This window comes from Sceloporus occidentalis, unplaced genomic scaffold (assembly GCF_023333645.1).
Source record: "Sceloporus occidentalis isolate IW3139 unplaced genomic scaffold, rSceOcc1.0.p SCAF_7, whole genome shotgun sequence".
NCBI classification, from domain to species: domain Eukaryota; kingdom Metazoa; phylum Chordata; class Lepidosauria; order Squamata; family Phrynosomatidae; genus Sceloporus; species Sceloporus occidentalis.
The window spans coordinates 903,923-924,368 of NW_028316987.1; the positions used below are offsets into that span (position 1 = coordinate 903,923).

Consider the following 20,446-nt stretch of genomic DNA (forward strand, 5'->3'; position numbering starts at 1 on the left):
AACGGAAACAATTTTATTATGCATTTAATGTGACTTCAGCATCTATGGATTTTGGTATCCATGGGGGGGGGGGTTCCTGGAACCAAACCCCAATAGATACCAAGGACTCATTGTATATACATTTATTGTGCTGTGTTTCCTTTTAATATGGATGCTATTTTAAGGTGTCTGTTTTTATTAATGTGATTATTTTATATCACTTCTCCGTTATTTTTTGCTCCATGTCCAGTTCAGTTCTTATGGTAGAATTTTAGGTTTTTGTAAGCTGCTTTTGGATGTTTTTTCCCCCTCTTAAAAAAGGAAGTGGGATAGAAACGAACATGAAAATAGGCCAGAACTGGACATAAGAGAGGAACATGCTCACTGCATCAAGTTCTCTGCAGAAAGTCTCTATGAATTCTAATAGTACAACATGTATTAGATTATGTCATCACAGCCAGACTTCCCACTTGTGCTTTATTCCATTGGATGCCATTTGCGGGGGCAGAAAAACTAAAGTGCATGACGATGTCACATTAGGTGTTCTTTATTGCTAGACATTGCCATGGAAACTGAAATGTAGGCCTGCTGATTGTAGTGGCAGCCGCACATTGTAACACCTAGTTTGACCGCTAGACTCCTTTCTATTCAATTGATGCAGGCACCAGGCTAGCCTTCCCCAGCTTGGTGGAGTCCAGAGCTTTTGAACTTCACCTCCCATGATCCCTCACTGTTTATTCATTCATCTGTTTATTTTTGGTTAAAATGTTCCTTTCCTGCCCTTGGTTGTGAGATCTCAGGGCTGCATACAGTCAAAACAACTGAAACAGCTCCAGATAAAAACAACAGAATAATTTAAGCAAAATTAAAACATATTAACCAAATATCCAGGAAAAGACTAAAACAGTTACAACCTTGTATATGTAAAATCTTAGGCCTCAACAACATTATTAAAAGGCCTAGTATTGGTCATATAAGCCATATATCAGATGTAAGTATCTGAAATGGCCACCACTGGCTATTTAAATATTGGCCATACCAGGTGTAGCTGATAGAAATTGCAGAGCAAAAAAATTGGACTAGCACTAGATTGTAACAAACTGTATTTCATTTTCCCAATACCATCTAAGGTTGCAGTCGCACTGCAGAAATAATTTAGTTTAGACCACTTTAACTGTCATGGCTCAGTGCTATAGAATTCTGGGAATGGTAGTTTGTTGTGGCACCAGACTTCTCTAAAAGAGAAGGCTAAATGTCTCACAAGACTACAGTTCCCAGAACTCCACAGCATTTAGCCCTGAGAGCTAAAGTGGTCAAAACTGGATTATTTCTGCAGTGCAGATGCAGTCTTAGAACCCCCACTGATCTTTTTTTCCTCATTACTAATTGCCTACTGGCCCCACAGGCTCCCTTCTTCTGATCCCATGTCAGATCCAGCACAGCAAACCCATACCTTGGTGGCTTCGTCCTTGACGGTCCAGCGCCCCTTCTTTGAACGTCTTGCCACACCAGCACTGCTGTAATGGTCCACGTGGGCCCCCACGGGCAGCGTGGGCGCCTGGGAGTAACGCAACTCCAGCGCGCTGCCCGGCAGAGACCTCCGTGGAGCAGGGAAAAAAAGACTGTGAGCAAGGAGGATGAGGAAGAGGAGAGTCTCCGCCACCCTGACCAAGGAGCCCTTTCCCACCAGGACTTGACCAAGGACACTCTGCTCCTATTAAAGACTCTTTCATTGAAGGACCCTTCCAGGCAGCCACCACATTGGGATCAATAAAGCAGATTTACTTAGAATCCCAGGATAGATAAACACTCCCACTGCAACAGGGGTAGGGCTGGAACCTCAGGGAAATTAAGGGGCAGTACAGACCACCCTGAAATAGCAGGCTGGAGTTGCCCATTTTAATTGTGGAAGGAAGCTGCAGCCTCCAAACTGCACAGCTTCCCTCCACAGTAAAAAGAACCCGGTTCTTCCAGGTTCTTTTTGTGGCGCGTATGTACATCATGAGTGAGCCATTGGTGCACTCGTGACGTACACAATGCACAGCAATGTGTAGACACTGTGCAGCGGCATCATGGTGGTGCCCATGTGGACAGGATGCCACCATGATGCCGCCGACCATACAGACTAGGGTTTTGGAGTGTGCAGTTGCTGCGCACTCTGGATCCCTAGTTTCGGCACCGGCACGCCCCTTTTGGCCAGTGTGTCTCAGGCCTAAGGCATGGAGGACAGGAGAGGGGACTGCATGACAAGGGTCTTCTAGAAAAAGGATTTATTTACTTATTTTCATGACTCCCACCTCCCACCTATCCCAGAACAAGAAGCGATGAGGAGGGACTGTATTGGTTCTTACCGGGAATAGGTAGAGACTGGTCGCCCACGTAACTGGTCTATCTCCATTTGCATCCTCTCAATCTCAGCTAGCAGTTGCTCCTGTAGGGCAGGCACACACACACAAAAAAGCTAAGATGACTCAGAGCCCTCCACCATAACATTTAGCTGCGTCTAGAAATCTTCCTGGTTTTTCCTGCAAACCTACATGCTCACCCCAAATTCAGAATACTTTCCCCATTTCTGGACTCCATTAATCTCACCATCTCTGCCAAAACTCAGTTGCAATCAAGGCCTCACCTTATTTGCCAGTAGTTCATCCTGAACTTTCTTCATGTTGGCAATTTCCTCACTGAGGGTGTTCTTGATGGGGGGAAAGAAATATGAAAAGTTTAGTAAGAGCAAGAGCATCATGAAAGGGCCCCTGCGCAGATGCTCCTTAACCATTTTCCTCCCTGTGGTCCTCATTAGAGGTTGCATTCCTGCATAGTAGTTCTGCATGCAGAATTATGCAATGTTGAGCCACCTACTGCCCACTAGACCTACTAGATCCTTAAAGACAATGAAGCTCCCAATAGCCATTTTGTGTCTGATGAGAAATGGGGGGTGGGGGGATGGATTGCAAAAGTGTCTGGTAATATCCACATAGCTAGATGCAAATCAATAACATCATCTGCTGAGGTCCACTGCACCCCTCTACAGGTCACAGAGGAGGACATAATCATTTTGTGGTTGGCTGTGAGGACAAAGCCACTACTGTGATTCCCTGCTCTCCATCAGGCATGGAATGGTCATGGATGGTCCTTTAGCAGCTCCATGGTAGGTTATTGTGGTTATTGCAGAAGGAGGAAGGAAATACCAATCTACACAGCAACCAAATATAGTTATATACAGGCATAAGGTTAGCTTACACCTGCACATCACTAACAGCATACCAGTGATAAGGGGTATTCAGGTCAAGATGGCAGACACTGAGTTCTTCTCCTATGTGATCAGAGCTGCATTAGAGATATGGTTGGTACATGAAGGACATCCTTCACTTTCCATGTTCTTGTGTTGCCTTATATTCACCTCTTTACAGCTGGTTGTGCTTTTAGAAGCAATGCCATCAGCAGCCAAATCTCCCTCAAGAATTACAGAGCAGTGACTGACTGCTTCAGACTTCACCCTGCTGAGCCCTAAGATTTTCTTCCTTCTTTTACAAATTGTAAAATCTCTCTTCCCCAAAGCCTGATTTGTTACCATATCTCATGGCAGACTCAGCACATATATCCACACACATGCATACCTTCTCTTCCAAGGCCCCCATCCGCTCCTTCAGGTGCAACTGGAGACGCTCATTGGATTCAGACAGCAATTTATCTACTGTTTCTGAGAGGCGCTTGTTGTGCTCGTCATTCATTTTTTCCCTTTGTCGTGCCTGTTTTTCCAACCAAGAGAGAGCAGAAGTCAGTAAGGGCTACAGGATGACCCCCATCAAAATTCTCCTGCCCTTCTCATTCACATTCCCTTCCTAGGACCTTACCACACAGGGCACAGAAGTAGGGTCAGTTCACATTGGCCGATGCGTATTCGCATCATATCGCATCGTTCATTCACACTCGCGCTCTCTGAATATGCTTTGCCGATAGGTATTCGCGTCATATCGCATCGTTCATTCACATCTGGGCAGCCTTCCAATCGAGGTCTTGCGAATCGGCCAATGTGTATTCAGGCAAAGTGAGGCAAGTGCAGATTGGATAACCACACCAGCCCAATACAATGTGTACTGGCCGATGCGCATCGGCAGCTTTGCGCATGCTCTGTGGGGCTCTGAACGGGGGCAACATTAACTTCCGGGGTGAAGAATGAGGTCACTGTTTAGCGTGTAATATCGCGAGAACTGCTGCCTTTAGCCACTTACGAAAGGGGTATGCACCATCTGTATATATGTGTGTGTGTGTGTGTGTGTGTGTGTGTGTGTGTGTGTATACACACACACACAAGCTGTGGAGCAGCCGAAAGTGTAATGCTGCATGTATATGCTTACACACACATCTTTGTCTCTCTGTGTGTGTGTGTGTGTGTGTATACACATACATACACACACATATATACACAAACAAGCTGTGGAGCAGCCGAAAGTGTAATGCTGCATGTATATGCTTACACACACATCTTTGTGTGTGTGTGTGTGTGTATATATATATATATATACGTACATATACATATATACACACATATACATATACATATACACACACACACACACACACACAAATTGTGGAGCAGCCGAAAGTCTAATGCTGCATGTATATGCTTACACACAAATCTTTGTGTGTGTGTGTGTGTGTGTGTGTGTGTGTGTGTGTGTGTGTGTATATATACACACACACACACATACATATACATATACATTTCTCTCCCCCCACAAAAGGTTTCTGCTTTATCTCGTTGGTCAGTGGAAAAATCGCCCCGGCGGTTTTGTCCTGAAAGGGGAAAGGGCCAACGGAAGGAGATGGGGGAAATTCCAGCACAGCATCATGGGAAATTTGTAACCCAGTGGTCTTCAGGAGAACCAGAGGATTGGATGTACACACCAGCCAAACCAGCAGAGGTTTCGCACTGGCCATCAATACGGATTCCGCCGATCCACTAATTTTGCGCACTCACAAAACGAAGGAGCCGGCTGCCTTCAGTTCGGAACCCAGCCATGAATACGCATTGGCCAAAGCGTATTCACATTATATCGCATTGGTCAATACGTATTCTGAGCTCACAGTTGTGGAACACCAATGCAATATAACGCAAATACGCATCGGCCAATGCGAACTGACCCTACTTCCGCGCTCAAAAAATCCCTGTGTGGTAAGGTCCCTAGAAACCTTCACCACTGACTCCAGTTCTATCTTTCCCCTCCAGCTCACACTAAGTGTTCTGCTCTTTTCCCATTTGTATTTATAGTACTTCATCATCTTTGCATCCACAAAGTTCCTATGAAATAGGACATAGGACGTTCCTACTCCAACTAGCTTGGTGTTGTTAACGGAGGAGAAAAATGCCTGGTTCATAGGCCTAATCTCACCTACCAGAGGCTCCCTTGCGACTCCTCCCTCTCCACAAAGCCCCTCTCCTCCTGGAAATCTGTCCCCCCCCAGAGAAGTCCGAGCAGTCTCTAGTCAGAGGCTTGAGATAAGAGCAGGGATTTTCTTATGCTTATAAGGGAATGCCTACATTACCACTAAAGTCTGATCAGAGACAGCAGGGATTCCGTGTCCTTTGTCAAGTGGCATTTGCAGGAGCAGAATGAGACCCAATGCATGACTCAGCCAGATTCTGCAAATATTGGTCGAGAGTGGATCACTCCCCCTCATGGAGGAGGATGAAGGAGTGAAGCCTGGTTCTCATCTGACTGTACTGAGAGATAGTGATACTTGACGGTTTTAGACAGAAACTGTCAGGGGCGGTCTTTTCCAACCCTACCTTGGAAAGGTAGAATGCTACTGATTCAGTTGGGAATCTTTTGCTAGATGAGATTATACTTCCTCTGAAAACACACATTTTCCGTCTGGGTGCACTGCTGGAATCAGCTTTGAGGCTAGAGGTCTGGGTTTCTCTGACAGCCAGAAGTACTTTTTTACATGCTTAAAGCTCGTGTGCCAACTGCACCTATTCCTGGAGATGCCTGGATATATTTCTTAATTACATTTGGGTTACTATAACATGCTCTCTATGCCTTTGAATCAATTCTGGAAACTTCAGCTGATACTGCGAGTTACAGTTAGATTGTTAACTGGGGCTCAGAGGGAGCGATCAGGCAGACCCAGCAACATCAGGGACTGCCTGAAGGAAGAGGCCCCTCCCTCCTCAACTGTCATCTTGGCCTCAGAGGGAGAGATCAGGCAGACCCAGCAACATCAGGGACTGCCTGAAGGAAGAGGCCCCTCCCTCCTCAACTGTCATCTTGGCCTCAGAGGGAGCCATCAGGCAGACCAGCAACATCAGGGACTGCCTGAAGGAAGAGGCCCCTCCCTCCTCAACTGTCATCTTGGCCTCAGAGGGAGCCATCAGGCAGACCAGCAACATCAGGGACTGCCTGAAGGAAGAGGCCCCTCCCTCCTCAACTGTCATCTCGGCCTCAGAGGGAGCGATCAGGCAGACCCAGCAACATCAGGGACTGCCTGAAGGAAGAGGCCCCTCCCTCCTCAACTGTCATCTTGGCCTCAGAGGGAGAGATCAGGCAGACCCAGCAACATCAGGGACTGCCTGAAGGAAGAGGCCCCTCCCTCCTCAACTGTCATCTTGGCCTCAGAGGGAGAGATCAGGCAGACCCAGCAACATCAGGGACTGCCTGAAGGAAGAGGCCCCTCCCTCCTCAACTGTCATCTTGGCCTCAGAGGGAGAGATCAGGCAGACCCAGCAACATCAGGGACTGCCTGAAGGAAGAGGCCCCTCCCTCCTCAACTGTCATCTTGGCCTCAGAGGGAGAGATCAGGCAGACCCAGCAACATTGGGGACTGCCTGAAGGAAGAGGCCCCTCCCTCCTCAACTGTCATTTTGGCCTCAGAGGGAGAGATCAGGCAGACCCAGCAACATCAGGGACTGCCTGAAGGAAGAGGCCCCTCCCTCCTCAACTGTCATCTTGGCCTCAGAGGGAGAGATCAGGCGGACCCAGCAACATTGGGGACTGCCTGAAGGAAGAGGCCCCTCCCTCCTCAACTGTCATCTTGGCCTCAGAGGGAGAGATCAGGCAGACCCAGCAACATCAGGGACTGCCTGAAGGAAGAGGCCCCTCCCTCCTCAACTGTCATCTTGGCCTCAGAGGGAGAGATCAGGCAGACCCAGCAACATCGGGGACTGCCTGAAGGAAGAGGCCCCTCCCTCCTCAACTGTCATCTTGGCCTCAGAGGGAGAGATCAGGCAGACCCAGCAACATCGGGGACTGCCTGAAGGAAGAGGCCCCTCCCTCCTCAACTGTCATCTTGGCCTCAGAGGGAGAGATCAGGCAGACCCAGCAACATCGGGGACAGCCTGAAGGAAGAGGCCCCTCCCTCCTCAACTGTCATCTTGGCCTCAGAGGGAGCGATCAGGCAGACCCAGCAACATCGGGGACTGCCTGAAGGAAGAGGCCCCTCCCTCCTCAACTGTCATCTTGGCCTCAGAGGGAGAGATCAGGCAGACCCAGCAACATCGGGGACTGCCTGAAGGAAGAGGCCCCTCCCTCCTCAACTGTCATCTTGGCCTCAGAGGGAGAGATCAGGCAGACCCAGCAACATCGGGGACTGCCTGAAGGAAGAGGCCCCTCCCTCCTCAACTGTCATCTTGGCCTCAGAGGGAGCAATCAGGCAGACCCAGCAACATTGGGGACTGCCTGAAGGAAGAGGCCCCTCCCTCCTCAACTGTCATCTTGGCCTCAGAGGGAGCAATCAGGCAGACCCAGCAACATTGGGGACTGCCTGAAGGAAGAGGCCCCTCCCTCCTCAACTGTCATCTTGGCCTCAGAGGGAGAGATCAGGCAGATCCAGCAACATCAGGGACTGCCTGAAGGAAGAGGCCCCTCCCTCCTTTGTCACCTTGTATTTGTATTGTATTCAATTTTTACTGTACACCGCTATGATCATTGCGGAATAGCGGTCTATAAATAAAATGTATTATTATTATTATTATCATTATAGAAACTATACAACTCCAATGGTATGACAGCTTCACTAGCTACTTATCTGCTTCTCTTGCTGATTGTGACCTGTAAAACACTGAACAGGTTATGTCCAAGCTATCTGATGGGCTATATCTCCCCATGTGAGCCTACGCAGGCTCTGAATTCACAAAGGGAGGCCCTTCTCTGACAATCTTCACAGGCACATCTGTGAAAGAAATTTGAAACAGAGCCTTCTCAGGTGCTTTTCCTTAGCTCTGGAACTCTTTTCCTGGGAGGTCCCTTTCTTGTATTTCCATTGACAGGCAAAGACTTTGCTTTTAATTTCATCGGACCTCTGGGAATTGAATGTTTTTAAAGAAAGAGCTCTTAATGAGGTCACTGTACTATTTTGATTTTATATTTTAAATTGTTTCAGTGCTATTAATAACTTAATTCCATTTTAATGCTTATGTTTTACACGTTTTAATTATATTGTACAGTTGGCCCTCCTTATCCACAAAGCCCCTCTCCTCCTGGAAATCTGTCCCCCGCAGAGATTCTTTATTCTTTATTCATGGATTCAAGCATCCATGGCTTGAAAATATTAAAACAATATATATATTCCAAAATCTCATCCTTGATTTTGTTATTTCATATAAGGGACACCATTTTACTTTCCATTGCATTTAATGGGACTTGAGCATCCATGTATCTATTGGGGGTCCTAGAACCAAACCCCAGCAGATAACAAAGGCCCACTGTATTTCTTTTAATTTATAAGCTGCCTTGAATCTCAGTTTTGGCAAAGAGAGGGTATAAATAAATTTAATAATGACGACAACAAAAACAACAACAATAATAATGGATAAGAGCTCCAGGACTGAGTTATGGGCCTTTAGCCAGCTCCTGATGGCCCAACTACCCATCAAACTCTTCTCTCATTTCCCAATATGCCCTTACCCGTTGCAGCTCTTGGTTCTTTTCTTCCAGTTGGGCTTCAAGTTGACGCAAGCGCTCTTCAAAATTCCCATGACGCTCCTCTGCCTGTAAAAGGTGAACAAGAGGGTCAAGCTGTGACTTTTCCTTTTCTTGGATAGCACAACCTTGTGACCAATTTCCACTCTATTCTATTCTCCTATTCCAGCTGATGCATCCCGCTGGCCACATTCTCTGCTCCCCCTCCAAGGCACAATCAACCTCCTTTCCACTTTGCACAATACCTTGTTGAGGGCTGCCACTCGCTGGGCTAACTGAGCTTCTATCTCAGGTAAGGTCTCAGCTTTCTGAAGGGTCTGCTGAAGTTTCTGCTTAGCATCCTCCAACCAATCTTGTAGCTGCCTGTTCTTTTCCTCACTCTGTGTAAAGGAAACAACAAAGTTAAAGGGCCTGGTAAAGAACAGAGCCCCCAGCAGTGACTCTGAACAACTAATTGGTGATGCGCTGGATGGGAGAGTGTAGGAAGAAAGTGTAGAAAGTCATGTGCATTTTGGTATTAGGGAGAAATGTAAGGCAGTCTCAGCTGCTTTTACACCTATGGAACATGACAGAACATCCAGGAAGTGAACTCTCCCAAGTCAATATATAAGGACGGGAGAAGAAAACTGTAGAAAGAGCTAGTACATAACTGGAAGGTTAGAGCCACTGGAGAACCTGAACAGAGTTGAATTAATTAATTAATTAATTAATGACTAACAAATTTATTACAGCACGAGCTGCCATAGACCATAACTCACTTCATCAGATGTGCCAGTTGTCATCCCCAGTGGAAAATCTCAGTCATGTGGAACTACCTACTAGCAATGAGAAACACCCCGGAAAAGCCAGGGAAACCATTTACAGGAAAAGTAGAGGGAAGATGCTATAGACAGCCAGACAGTAGCAGACATGTTCTGGGAGAAGCCATGGTTCACTGATCAGGAGAAGACAGACCAACAGGAAGGAGAAACTCACTTGTCTGTACAGGGATTCCTTACTGGCCAATTCGTTCTCCAGCTTGTCATTGACATCATGTAGAGAGGTTGCTTCCCTCTGAGCACTTAGATAGCGTTTCTCCAAGGTGGTGATCCGCTCCTCCATGTCCTCTCGCTGAGCTAATGCCTGTCACACCCACCACACAAGGGAAGGGAAAAATGGAAAAGTGACATGGGGGAGGAAGCACAAACACTGCCCTTCCATTCATTATCCTAAAACTATTGCGCTGAGGCTTCAGTATCCTTCCATAACTATCTCATATATGCCAGCTGTGGAAGAAAAGAAGGTTCCCTGTACCTTCCATTCAACTCAGAATCACGTGGATCAGTGTGCATAACTGTGTGGCAGGGAAGCAGACCTATTTTTATAGAGCAGCAACTGACACATTGTTTTGCTTTCCTGACCATATTGTCACAAGTTTTAATGCAAGCCCCCTCCCCACCTTAAACTGGGATTTAAATATTTTTGAGAGAGAACAGCTGCTCTTATAAACTCCCTTTTTTGTTCTCTGACTGAAAATGACTTTATCTCTGAAGCTAAGGACAGCCAAACATTATGTCTTCAAGGGCCATTCTACTCTATAGGCAATGGTTTGCAGTCCAAGATTGTGTTTTGCTGCATAAAACTTGAGTAGCCAAGCTCCTTGACAAAGCTTTTGCCATTTATCAGAAAGGGCTTCCCGCAGCAGCTCAGGCATAATGGAAGCATTAACGTTATGCTTCATTGGCAGGACCTACTCTATGGAATCCTATCACTAGAGACATACAGCTGGGCTCATCTGTTGCTGTTTTTAAGTGTTTTTTTAAAAAAATATTTTCATTTATTCTCCATGGATTTGAGCTAATTGAAAATGCTTCATGTTAATCACTGCTGATTTTGTTCTTATATAACACTGTTTGCATTCAGTATGATTTTATAAACAAGTATGTTGAACTGACCTTAAGCTGTAAGCCAACTTGAGAAGATGACCTTGAAAAGCAGCTATGAAATCAGTTAAATAATTATACCTCTTATAGGATTTTGTATTTAAGTATGACTATCTGTGTTGCTTACAAGTTAAAAACTTCTTTTTCTTATGGGACTCTCTGTGGGCAAACTTTTTAAGACTTCCTGATTATAGTTTCCCAAAGTCACAAATGATTGTTTTATGGAGGTGCTAGATCTGGCCATACCAGTGACTTAAAACTTTCTTCAAAAATTGTTTAACTCGTTAATCATTTTGGTTAGTTTTCTTCATCTATATCTTTTAACGGCTCTGAAATATCCCTTTTGACAAGGCCAGAAGCATACAGTGTGCCAATGTGAATGCCACACTGACTGATAGAGTGGTGTGGCAACATTACTTGCTGATGTATTTTCAGTCCCATCTTGGTCATTTCTAATGTTACATTTGCCCTTTTGCTGCCACAGCACACTTCTGCCATGTGAGCCAATTCATCAAATGAAGTCTCCCTCTGAGACCCTTATGCTGGTAATTCTGCCATCAGAGGTTAGCAAGGAGGGAGATTTTCAGCTTTTGTATGGTCTCTCTCCTGCATTCTACAAGATTGAAATACCCCTATTATGTCATAGTTACTGACAGTAAGAGCTTTAAGCTGGTCTTTGGTCCAATATCTATCTATCTTTCTTTCTTTCTTTCTTTCTTTCTTTCTTTCTTTCTTTCTTTCTTTTGCCTTTGGCCCTGCACACCACCAGAATTCAGCCCTAAGGACCTCAGGCTGAAAGACATCCCCAATCGCTACCATCTGAAGTGCAGAGGAGGATATCAGGGATTGTTATTTACCTCCTTGAGGTCTCTTTGCAACTTGGCATTGATCTCTTCAGATTTGATGAGATCCCGCTGGGCTGTGGCCAATTCTTCTTCAAGTTCTGCCATCTGCCGACAGAGCATGGTAAGTCGCTCCTTCAGCTGAGATAGCTCTCCTCGCTGACGTTCCAAGACCTCTTCTAGTTCGGATTCCCGACCGCCACGCCCCAAGTCAAGAGAGCCAGATCCATTTGCCTGATGAATCAACAGAAGGAAAAGGAATTATTTCATGCTATAAATGTTGCCCTTGCTCATCTTCTCACCACATGTCCCTTTGAGCTCTTCCATCTGGTCTAAAGAAATGTGAGTTCTTTAGAACTCTTTGGACTGCTGATGTCCCATGTACAAACACTCCCCTACAGCAGAACAATCCACCTGATCTGGTGTCTCTCCAAGACACAGCTGAGCTTGACACCACTCTAGCTTATAAACATGATGGCCTGGAAGACTTCCTGAATCACCTACTTAATAGGCTAAGGTGACTTTTTGTAGAGCTAGTGTAAAAGCTCAAAAAGCATAGACAATTGAGGAAAAAGAGAAACTGACACTGAAGTGCATTCAGTAGGAAAGAGGGAGGGAGGAAAGTATTTGTGATAAAGGGAAGGGATGACTAGTTGAACAAGAAGAAAGATGAGAGTAGGAAGAAAGGAGGACACTGGAACACAAAATAGAAAAGGAGAAGCCTGGAAGAATGAGGCCATTCAGAATAAAAATACTTGGGCATGGAAGAAGTTTCAAAATATGGAAGTGAAAACTGACCTCTCCTCTTGTACAAGATCACCTTGAATGTGTGCTTCCATGTCTTCAATAACCTTCTCTATGACCCTCCCCACACACTTTATTCCCCTATCCCCTGCTTCCCCCTCAAATTTTCTTTTCCATATCACTTACACAAATCTGGGCATCTCCATCTTTGCTGGGATCGTCTAGACCAGATCGGCGTCGGGCGAGCTGCTCACGAAGGGAGAGAGACTGCAGACAGTAGGGTGGAGAAAAAGAAGGACATGCAGTCATGTCTAAAATGAAATTAAAATTAATGAATGAGAGAGTGGTGGCAATTGACTCTGAGACAAAAATACGTGCTTTCAGCCATGGCATAGAGTGTCTTCCACTCAAGGAAAACAACACTCATATTAAATTCTGTTTATTATGCTGCAACAAATGAACACAGGTTGGATCCAGATGTAATTTGGACTTAGACATATATGTATTTTACAGTCATGACCTAAGTCCTAGTGATTCCTATGAGGCCACTCTAAGTGTGATGAAATTTGGAACCAACCCATAGTACTACTTAGAGTCTGCAAATGTTACCTGTTAGGACTAAACTCTCAGTACTCCCCAGACAACATGTGGCCTTGTTGTCTGGGGTTTTTGAAAAGTGTTGTCCTGAACATTTATAAGTTACACACAGTTAACATTTACAAGTTACTGCCCTCATGTAACTTGACTGCCTTTCCACTGAACAGTAGCTTCTGGGAGCAGACAAGGCAACTGAATTACTTCTTAGGCCAGGGCAGATGTGGGCTAGTGATGCAAAAGCTTTAGCTTTGCTCTTGGGTATAAAACATGGCAGAAGCAAACATGCTTTCCCCACAGGCCTTCTGACAGCTGGACTACTACTGCTGCCACCAATGAGGCATCAAAGGAAGACAAGTCCAGAGGGTAGATGCCAAACACATGTTCAGGAGACTTGCATAGAAACAGATAATATTTTGATGTCCTCCATGTGAACCTTCTCCCCTCTGTCAGATGCATAGCTATGTGAGATAGGGACCTCTTAGAACTGGCACAGAAACTGTGGAAACTTTTCCATGGGAGACCTGCCTGGCTCCTTCATAAATGGGAGTCATATGACACATTACAGTCTTGCTATTTCTGAGAGCACTTGGAATAATTAGTTGCCTTTTTGTCATAATAGGCTTTTTGTGAATTTCCTTTTGCTATAGTTGCTGTGACAGGGCCATATTGGTTCTGGATATTTTAAGGCCTGCATACCAGCAATGGGTGAGATGACAGCCAAAAAAAGGATGGGGCCACCCCACTGCTGGCGCGTGGCGCCAGTGTGATTGCTCTGTATGTTTAATAGAGCTTGTTGCTTTGAGTCTCTATGTTGGGAGAAAGGCAGGATATAAGAAAATCAAATAATAATAATAATAATAATAATAATAACAGAATAGTTAAATACACATAGTATTGCCATCAATATTTTTGATAGTCTAGACTTTATTTTGCTATTAAGTTTCCTTATAGATTATGAAGGACAGATGGAAATATTAGAAAAAGAGTAAAAGAGGTTGTGTTTGTATGTCACAGCAAGAGCATAACATTTAGATGCCTCAAATCTAGCATGCATACCAGGAAACCCAAAGGAGTGTGCCTCGGAGTCACTTGGCTTTTAAAATGTTAAAAATTAATTGTCAAGGATTCATTTGATGTGTTCATGTGTTTGAAGTTTGCAGCACCATTTTCAGACGTTAGGTAGCAGGTGTCCTAACATGCATAGATTTGCATGTGGTGCTGTTTGAAAGTGGGGGAAAGTGTCCAAAGGACACTGTTATAAGACAGGTCCCTCCCCACTTGTAGCCCCTTTTACACATAAGCATAGAACAAACACCACTCTCATAAAGGTTCAGGGTTGCACCACACAGTAGGCATCCCCAGGCTGGGGGAAATTGCCTTAGTGAAAGACTTCACACAACTGTGTAAGGCAAGCCAAATCATTTCTAAGCCTTTTACTAATGCAATCCACCAGCACTGGTACTTTAAATCAACTCTCTACTTAACCTCAGGGGCTCCTAGGGCCATGAAACATAATGAAACCCACAATGCCATGATCCCTTTATTCATTTCAATCCACCGTCTTTTTGAAATTTCTTTTGGAGTCTTGCCCTAGGGTCACATGTTTGCATGGCAAAAAATACATTTCTGTCATTCTTCAGGTCCATCTTCTACCACTGCAAGTGCGAGAAAAACCTTTGTCATACCTCCTGATTGGAGATCTCCAGCTCTTCCTCCAGTACTGCAACCCGCTCTAATGCTACACGCAGCCGTTCTCGAACCTGCCATGCACCAGAACAAAGAGGCATGAATTAGCATCAGTAGAACAGTAGAGAAAGAACCACACTCTCTCCATTTTCAGTAGTTCCATATCCCTTAATCCATGTCATGACTGTACCTCAGGGAAAAACCCATACTACCAATTAAATACTATTTTCCATCACCAAAAGATGGCTGCTGTACTTTCTCCTGGCAAGCAAAACTTTGTATAGTGGCAAAGTAGGTGCACTTCGAACTTCAGTATTGTTACAAGCGAAGCCTCTCCTTGGGGTTTTGGTATCTTGGCCAAATTTCCACTCTAGCCCACCTCTTGTCTTGTCAGCAATGTGCCCTGCCTTCACCTTCTCATCCAGGGCCTTGTGATGCTCAAAGAGAGACTTGAGGGCCTTCAGCACCTCCACCTCACTGGAAACACCAGCCGGTGACTGGGCTTGTCGTTTCACCACCGTCATGCGGAGGGAGCGTTCATGTCGTGAGACAAGGCATTCCAGGTGTTCTAGCAGCAGCTGGCGAGACATAAACAAAGAAGGTAGCTCAGGGATTGACCAAGTAATACTATGGCTGCATGTAGCTGGAGAGGAATGATATCAGACACGGCAATTTCCACAGCACCAGAACACTGTGAAAACATTGCTTTGCTGCTCAAACATGTCTTTCTCTTCCCTTTTACAAAGGACCACCTACTACACCAACGTGAAAATTAAATTTGAGGCTGCAGTGGGGAAACAACCTTCTCAAGCAGTCGTGACAGAAAGGCAATTTTGCTATCATGTGAAATAACACAGTCTACCACATGCCTGAGGAAAGGATTGCCTTCCAAATATCAGACTGGAACTCCCTTCATCCTAGACCACTATCCATGCTGGCTGGGGTTGGTTATGCAACATCTAGAAGGCTATGTAGAGAGATCTTGTAGCACCTTTGAGACTAACGGAAAGAAAAAAGTTGGCAGCATAAGCTTTAGCAGACTTAAGTGTACTTCTTCAGATGCATCCGAGGAAGTAGACTTAAGTCTATGAAAGCTCATTCTGTCAATTTCTTCCCTTCAGATAGTCTCCAAGGTGCTACAAAATCTCTCTACATACTGATTCTACAGATTAACGTGGCTATATATGTGAAATCTAGAAGGCTACAGACTGAAGAACACCACAGATATATCTATGAAGTTTACTCGGAAAAACATTGAAAGGAGGAGGGAAGGAATGTTCTTGTCCCAACAGGAAAAATGAAACAAAGATCTAAAATGGCTCTCCCCCTTTGATCCATAAAATAATGAACAATTAGCGAAATGTAACTCGTCAGCCTTCTACAGTTTATCAACTTCCAGATGAGCTGGACAACAACTTTCATCATCCTCAGCCAGTACACTTTGAAATGAAGAGGATGATGAGTGATTTAGACCATTATTCATCTGGAGAGAACCAGGTAGAATAGAGCTATTGTATATATCTGTCAGATTTTCTTAGTAGCTTTTTGGGAATGAAAGACACCCCCACACACACACACACACATTTTTTCAACTTTCTTCTGTAACTGGGTCCTTGGATAAACTTTGCTTCCATAAAAAGAGAGAGCATGTGGGTTGGGAGGGATTGGCTGTGGATGTCTGAGAGGTCCCATTCAGTTCAATTTGCCTACATGAAGAAGCAAGTTGTGGGAAATGACCTAGTTAATGTGATTGGTAGCTTTGCTGCATCCTACTTCTCATCACAACCAGAAGTGTCAAGTCAAGTTCTCATCATTCCTTGATGAGGCCAACAGCTGAGAAGAAAGTATTGCCATCCTTCCACCAAGAGTTTAGAAAAGTGTTTTCTTTTATTTTCTTTTGGACTAAAGTGCTCATAATCTCTCAGCCAACATAGCCACTTTCATGAGGGATTGTGAGAATGATGGTTCAAAAAATATAACTTTTCCCAGATCTGCTCACTCCCAGTCAAAACCAGTTGAGGAACCATGTTGAACATCAGCCAGAAGCATAGGATGCCAGCTCTCTCCTCTCTTGTCTTACCACCCCAATGATGCACCTGAATCTCACAGGATTCAGGTAAGTTCCAACAGCCATTTGTAACCTTGATCTCCATCTGTAAGGGACTACAAGTTTCATCATCCTCAGTCAGCATGATGATTTTCCATGCAGGCTGAGGATGATAGCCAGGTGGATATCCAACCTATCTGGGAAGGCACCAAGTTGGGACAGGTTGCCTTGTGGCATCTGGTCCTGGGGGACCTCAACATCCCTTTCGAGGCCAGTCAAGGTCCAATAGGTGCGGCTCGGGAGTTCATGGCTACCATGACTGTCATGGACCTGTCCCAATTAGTCTCAGGGCCCACGCATTGCGCTGGTAACACACTCGATGTCGTCTTTAGTACGGACATGGGCACTCCATGGGCAGAGTTATGTAATATCTCTGCCCTATCATAGACGGATCATTTCCTGGTTGAGGCTCGACTAAAGGCTTCTACCCAAATCCCCCCCGGGGGTGGAGGACCTATTAGGATGGTCCACCCTCGAAGGCTGATGGAACCCAAAAAGTTCCAAGAAGCCCTAGAGGGCTATATGGTTGGAACTGACGGCGACTCTGTTGATGCCCTGACTGACACCTGGGATAAAGATCTCTCCTGGGCTATACACAGTATCGCTCCCAAGCGTCCTTTCCGGCCTGCTTCCAACAAGCAACCCTGGTACACAGAAGATCTCAGGGAAAGGAAGCGGGCCGTGCAACGACTAGAGCACAACTGGCGAAGACACCAGCACTTAGCCGACAAGACACTCCTTGAGTCTCTTTTGAAGGCTTACGGAGTGGCAATAAGTGCAGCAAAACATTCGTTTTATGCTGCACGTGTTGCATCCGTGGAGTCGCGTCCGGCAGAGCTGTTCAGGGTAGTGAGGGAACTGACACAACTGCCCCCCTCCCTGAACCCTATATTAGAACCATCTGAGGCCTGCTGTGACGAATTTAACAACTTCTTTGCGGATAAAATCTCTCGGATAAGGGCTGATCTCGACGCCAGCATTTTTTCAGAACCTATAAGAGAGGCATCCAGAGCTTCCATGGACTCTATTAAACTGGATCACTTTGAGTTTGTGAATACCGAGGATGTGGACAAGATTCTTAGAAGTGTTAGGAAGACGACATGCTCTCTCGATCCCTGTCCTTCATGGCTGACGGCTCGGGGGGGGGGGGGGTGTCTGCGGTAACATCTATGCTGTGCCGCATAATTAATACATCGTTTAGTGAAGGGCGATTTCCATCTAATTTAAAATTAGCAGTAGTTAGACCTCTGCTAAAAAAGCCCTCTCTAGACCCCCTGATTCGAAACAACTATCGACCTGTTTCGCTGCTGCCTTTTTTAGGGAAGGTAATCGAGAGGGCAGTTGCCTTCCAGCTTCAAGCGATCTTGGATGAAACGGATTTTCTGGACCCATTTCAAACTGGCTTCCGGGCGGGCTATGGAGTTGAGACTGCCATGGTCGCATTAGTCGATGATCTCCGTCTGGGCATGGACGGGGGTAGCGTGCCCCTGTTAGTGCTTTTGGACATCTCAGCGACTTTCGATACCATTGACCATGGTATCCTTCAGGAATGCCTGAGGGAGTTGGGTATCGGGGGCACTGTGCTCCAGTGGTTCTGCTCCTACCTCTCGGGTAGATTCCAGATGGTGCAGCTGGGGAACTCTTGCTCCGATAAGAGGGAGCTTACATCTGGCGTCCCTCAAGGAGCTATTTTGTCCCCCATGCTATTTAACATTTACATGAAACCGCTGGGAGAGATCATCCGGAGACACGGGGCGCGGTGTTATCAGTATGCTGATGACACCCCAATATGTTTCTCTGTGAGAAGGACTTTCTCCGTCGCTGTTGTCAGGCTCTGATAATCCCTCCTCAGAAAGGTTAGACTGGCACCTACCCTAGTATCTTTCCAAAGGCAAGTGACGATTTTTCTGTTTCAACAGGCCTTTGAGAACTGAGTGTACAAGGCCAATCCTATGCAATCAATGTGCTGGATTTTTCTATTTGTTGTGCTAGAGTCTCTCTCTCTCTTTCTCTCTCTCTCTCTCTGTGTGTGTGTGTGTTTTAATGGTTTATATTTTAATTGGTTTTAATTTTTTGATAGTTTAATCACTTTTTAACTTTTACATATTGTGAATTTTTAACTATTTGTTTTTTAATATGTTGTAAGCAACCTTTGAGGCTCAAACTGGGGAAAAGGCCCCTGCCTTTTTATACAAATGTTTATGAATAAATATAGCAACAACAACATGCAAAATACAAGTATCTGGCAAATTCTGGGTTTCAAAACAAAATTGTTAGCCAGTCCTCCACAACCTTTCCCCACTCACCCGCGTGTTGTTTCGTTCTGCCTTCAGCTCTGATATCTCTTCTTCACGCTCCGACAGTTGTTCCCGGCACAAGTTGAGTTCCTTAGTAAGTGCAGCAAATTCCTAGTGGAGAAGACAGGTCATTGTTGTATGGAAAGACAATGGCAATTCTATCTTTTCACCTTGGACTACCACAGGAGTGAGGAATGCAAGGCCTTCCAATAAATCCTATCAACCCCAACCAGCACAGACAATGGTGATAAATCATGGGAGCTGCAGTCCAGTAACATCAGATGGGCTACATATTCCTTATCATTGTGCAGAATTTTCTTGAAAAAATAGAATGGTTGTGTGTGTTTTTTTCTGGAAAAAAATTCCAGTCCTCTAAATGTTATTAGATTTAGCACATTTGTTTGTTCTCTTCCATTCTAACTTGGTTCTCTGTTGTCCCTTTTGTTGGTTCCTTTTTTCAGGGCTGGCTGATGGAAAAACAAATTAGTGACAAGCCACAGTTCTTCTCCTGGATGTAACAATAATCCATGGTTTAAACAGGATGTGGATGCAACAACAAATCATTGCTCCGTATATACAAGTCAAGGGCCAAAATTATGGATTTTGATATCACCCATGAATAAATTGAGGGTGAAACCTAGGGGCATGTAACAAAGGATGTAAAGGATGAAGCAAAGAAAAATTATGTGAACGAACTTACAAAATTCCAGCAGGCATAACTGTTTCTGCTCCCCTTGAGGCTGGATGGATGAGAGAGTAAAAGGGTTGATGCTTCATTCAGGTGCTCCGAGGATGGACTAATCTCTAACCTTTCACCAGGGGATGGTTCATTTTTTGATAATAGTTAAAGCCCAGTACTTACAATGACCCATGGATAAGTCAATCCAACCTTTTAGGGTCAATTTTTTAACAAAAATTTCTAGACTTATACATGAATATATACAGTATGTTGTTCATAAGCCAACAAGCAAGCTGTGCTTTCCAAATGGCAGGGACACATTCAAATACAATAAGTTAGAATTCAATAAGCCACAAGCTGACACTACCTAGTGTCTTACTGAGCAAATTCCAATGGACTGCAAATGACCTATTATTATATTAACTAAGAATGAATTGGCTCAGAGGTAATGGCTTGGCCTCTCTTGCAGGCTAAATATCCCACACTCATTTACTGGTTCATCTGCAGCCTATTACAGCATCCAAATCAGGCACAAGGTGGCTACCAAAAGTCACAGTGATCCATGCAAAACAGAATTGGAAAGTACTATAAATCACGGCAATCACAGTTTGCCTGCTTGGGATGTTAACAAAGTATGGATATTATGAGCCGGGAAGGAAGAGTGGGAATCAA

General features: G+C 45.0%; 1 protein-coding gene across 6 annotated transcripts in view; it reads right to left on the minus strand.

Moving 5' to 3' along the window:
- LOC149308974 (liprin-alpha-3-like) overlaps positions 1-20,446 on the minus strand; it is a 75,739-nt gene that overhangs the window by 24,527 nt on the left and 30,766 nt on the right. For 4 of the 6 annotated variants that reach the window (XM_089531535.1, XM_089531533.1, XM_089531534.1 and 1 more), the window contains exons 3-14: positions 19,105-19,206; positions 15,105-15,269; positions 14,691-14,765; positions 12,595-12,675; positions 11,680-11,898; positions 9,876-10,022; positions 9,146-9,280; positions 8,886-8,969; positions 3,597-3,728; positions 2,609-2,671; positions 2,331-2,410; positions 1,433-1,577 (exon numbers count right to left, since the gene is read on the minus strand). In XM_089531535.1, coding sequence (XP_089387661.1) covers positions 1,433-1,577; positions 2,331-2,410; positions 2,609-2,671; positions 3,597-3,728; positions 8,886-8,969; positions 9,146-9,280; positions 9,876-10,022; positions 11,680-11,898; positions 12,595-12,675; positions 14,691-14,765; positions 15,105-15,269; positions 19,105-19,206 — 1,428 coding nt within the window. The remainder of the gene's footprint in view (positions 1-1,432; positions 1,578-2,330; positions 2,411-2,608; positions 2,672-3,596; positions 3,729-8,885; positions 8,970-9,145; positions 9,281-9,875; positions 10,023-11,679; positions 11,899-12,594; positions 12,676-14,690; positions 14,766-15,104; positions 15,270-19,104; positions 19,207-20,446) is intronic. The other 2 variants (XM_089531537.1, XM_089531536.1) reach the window with 2 other exon arrangements.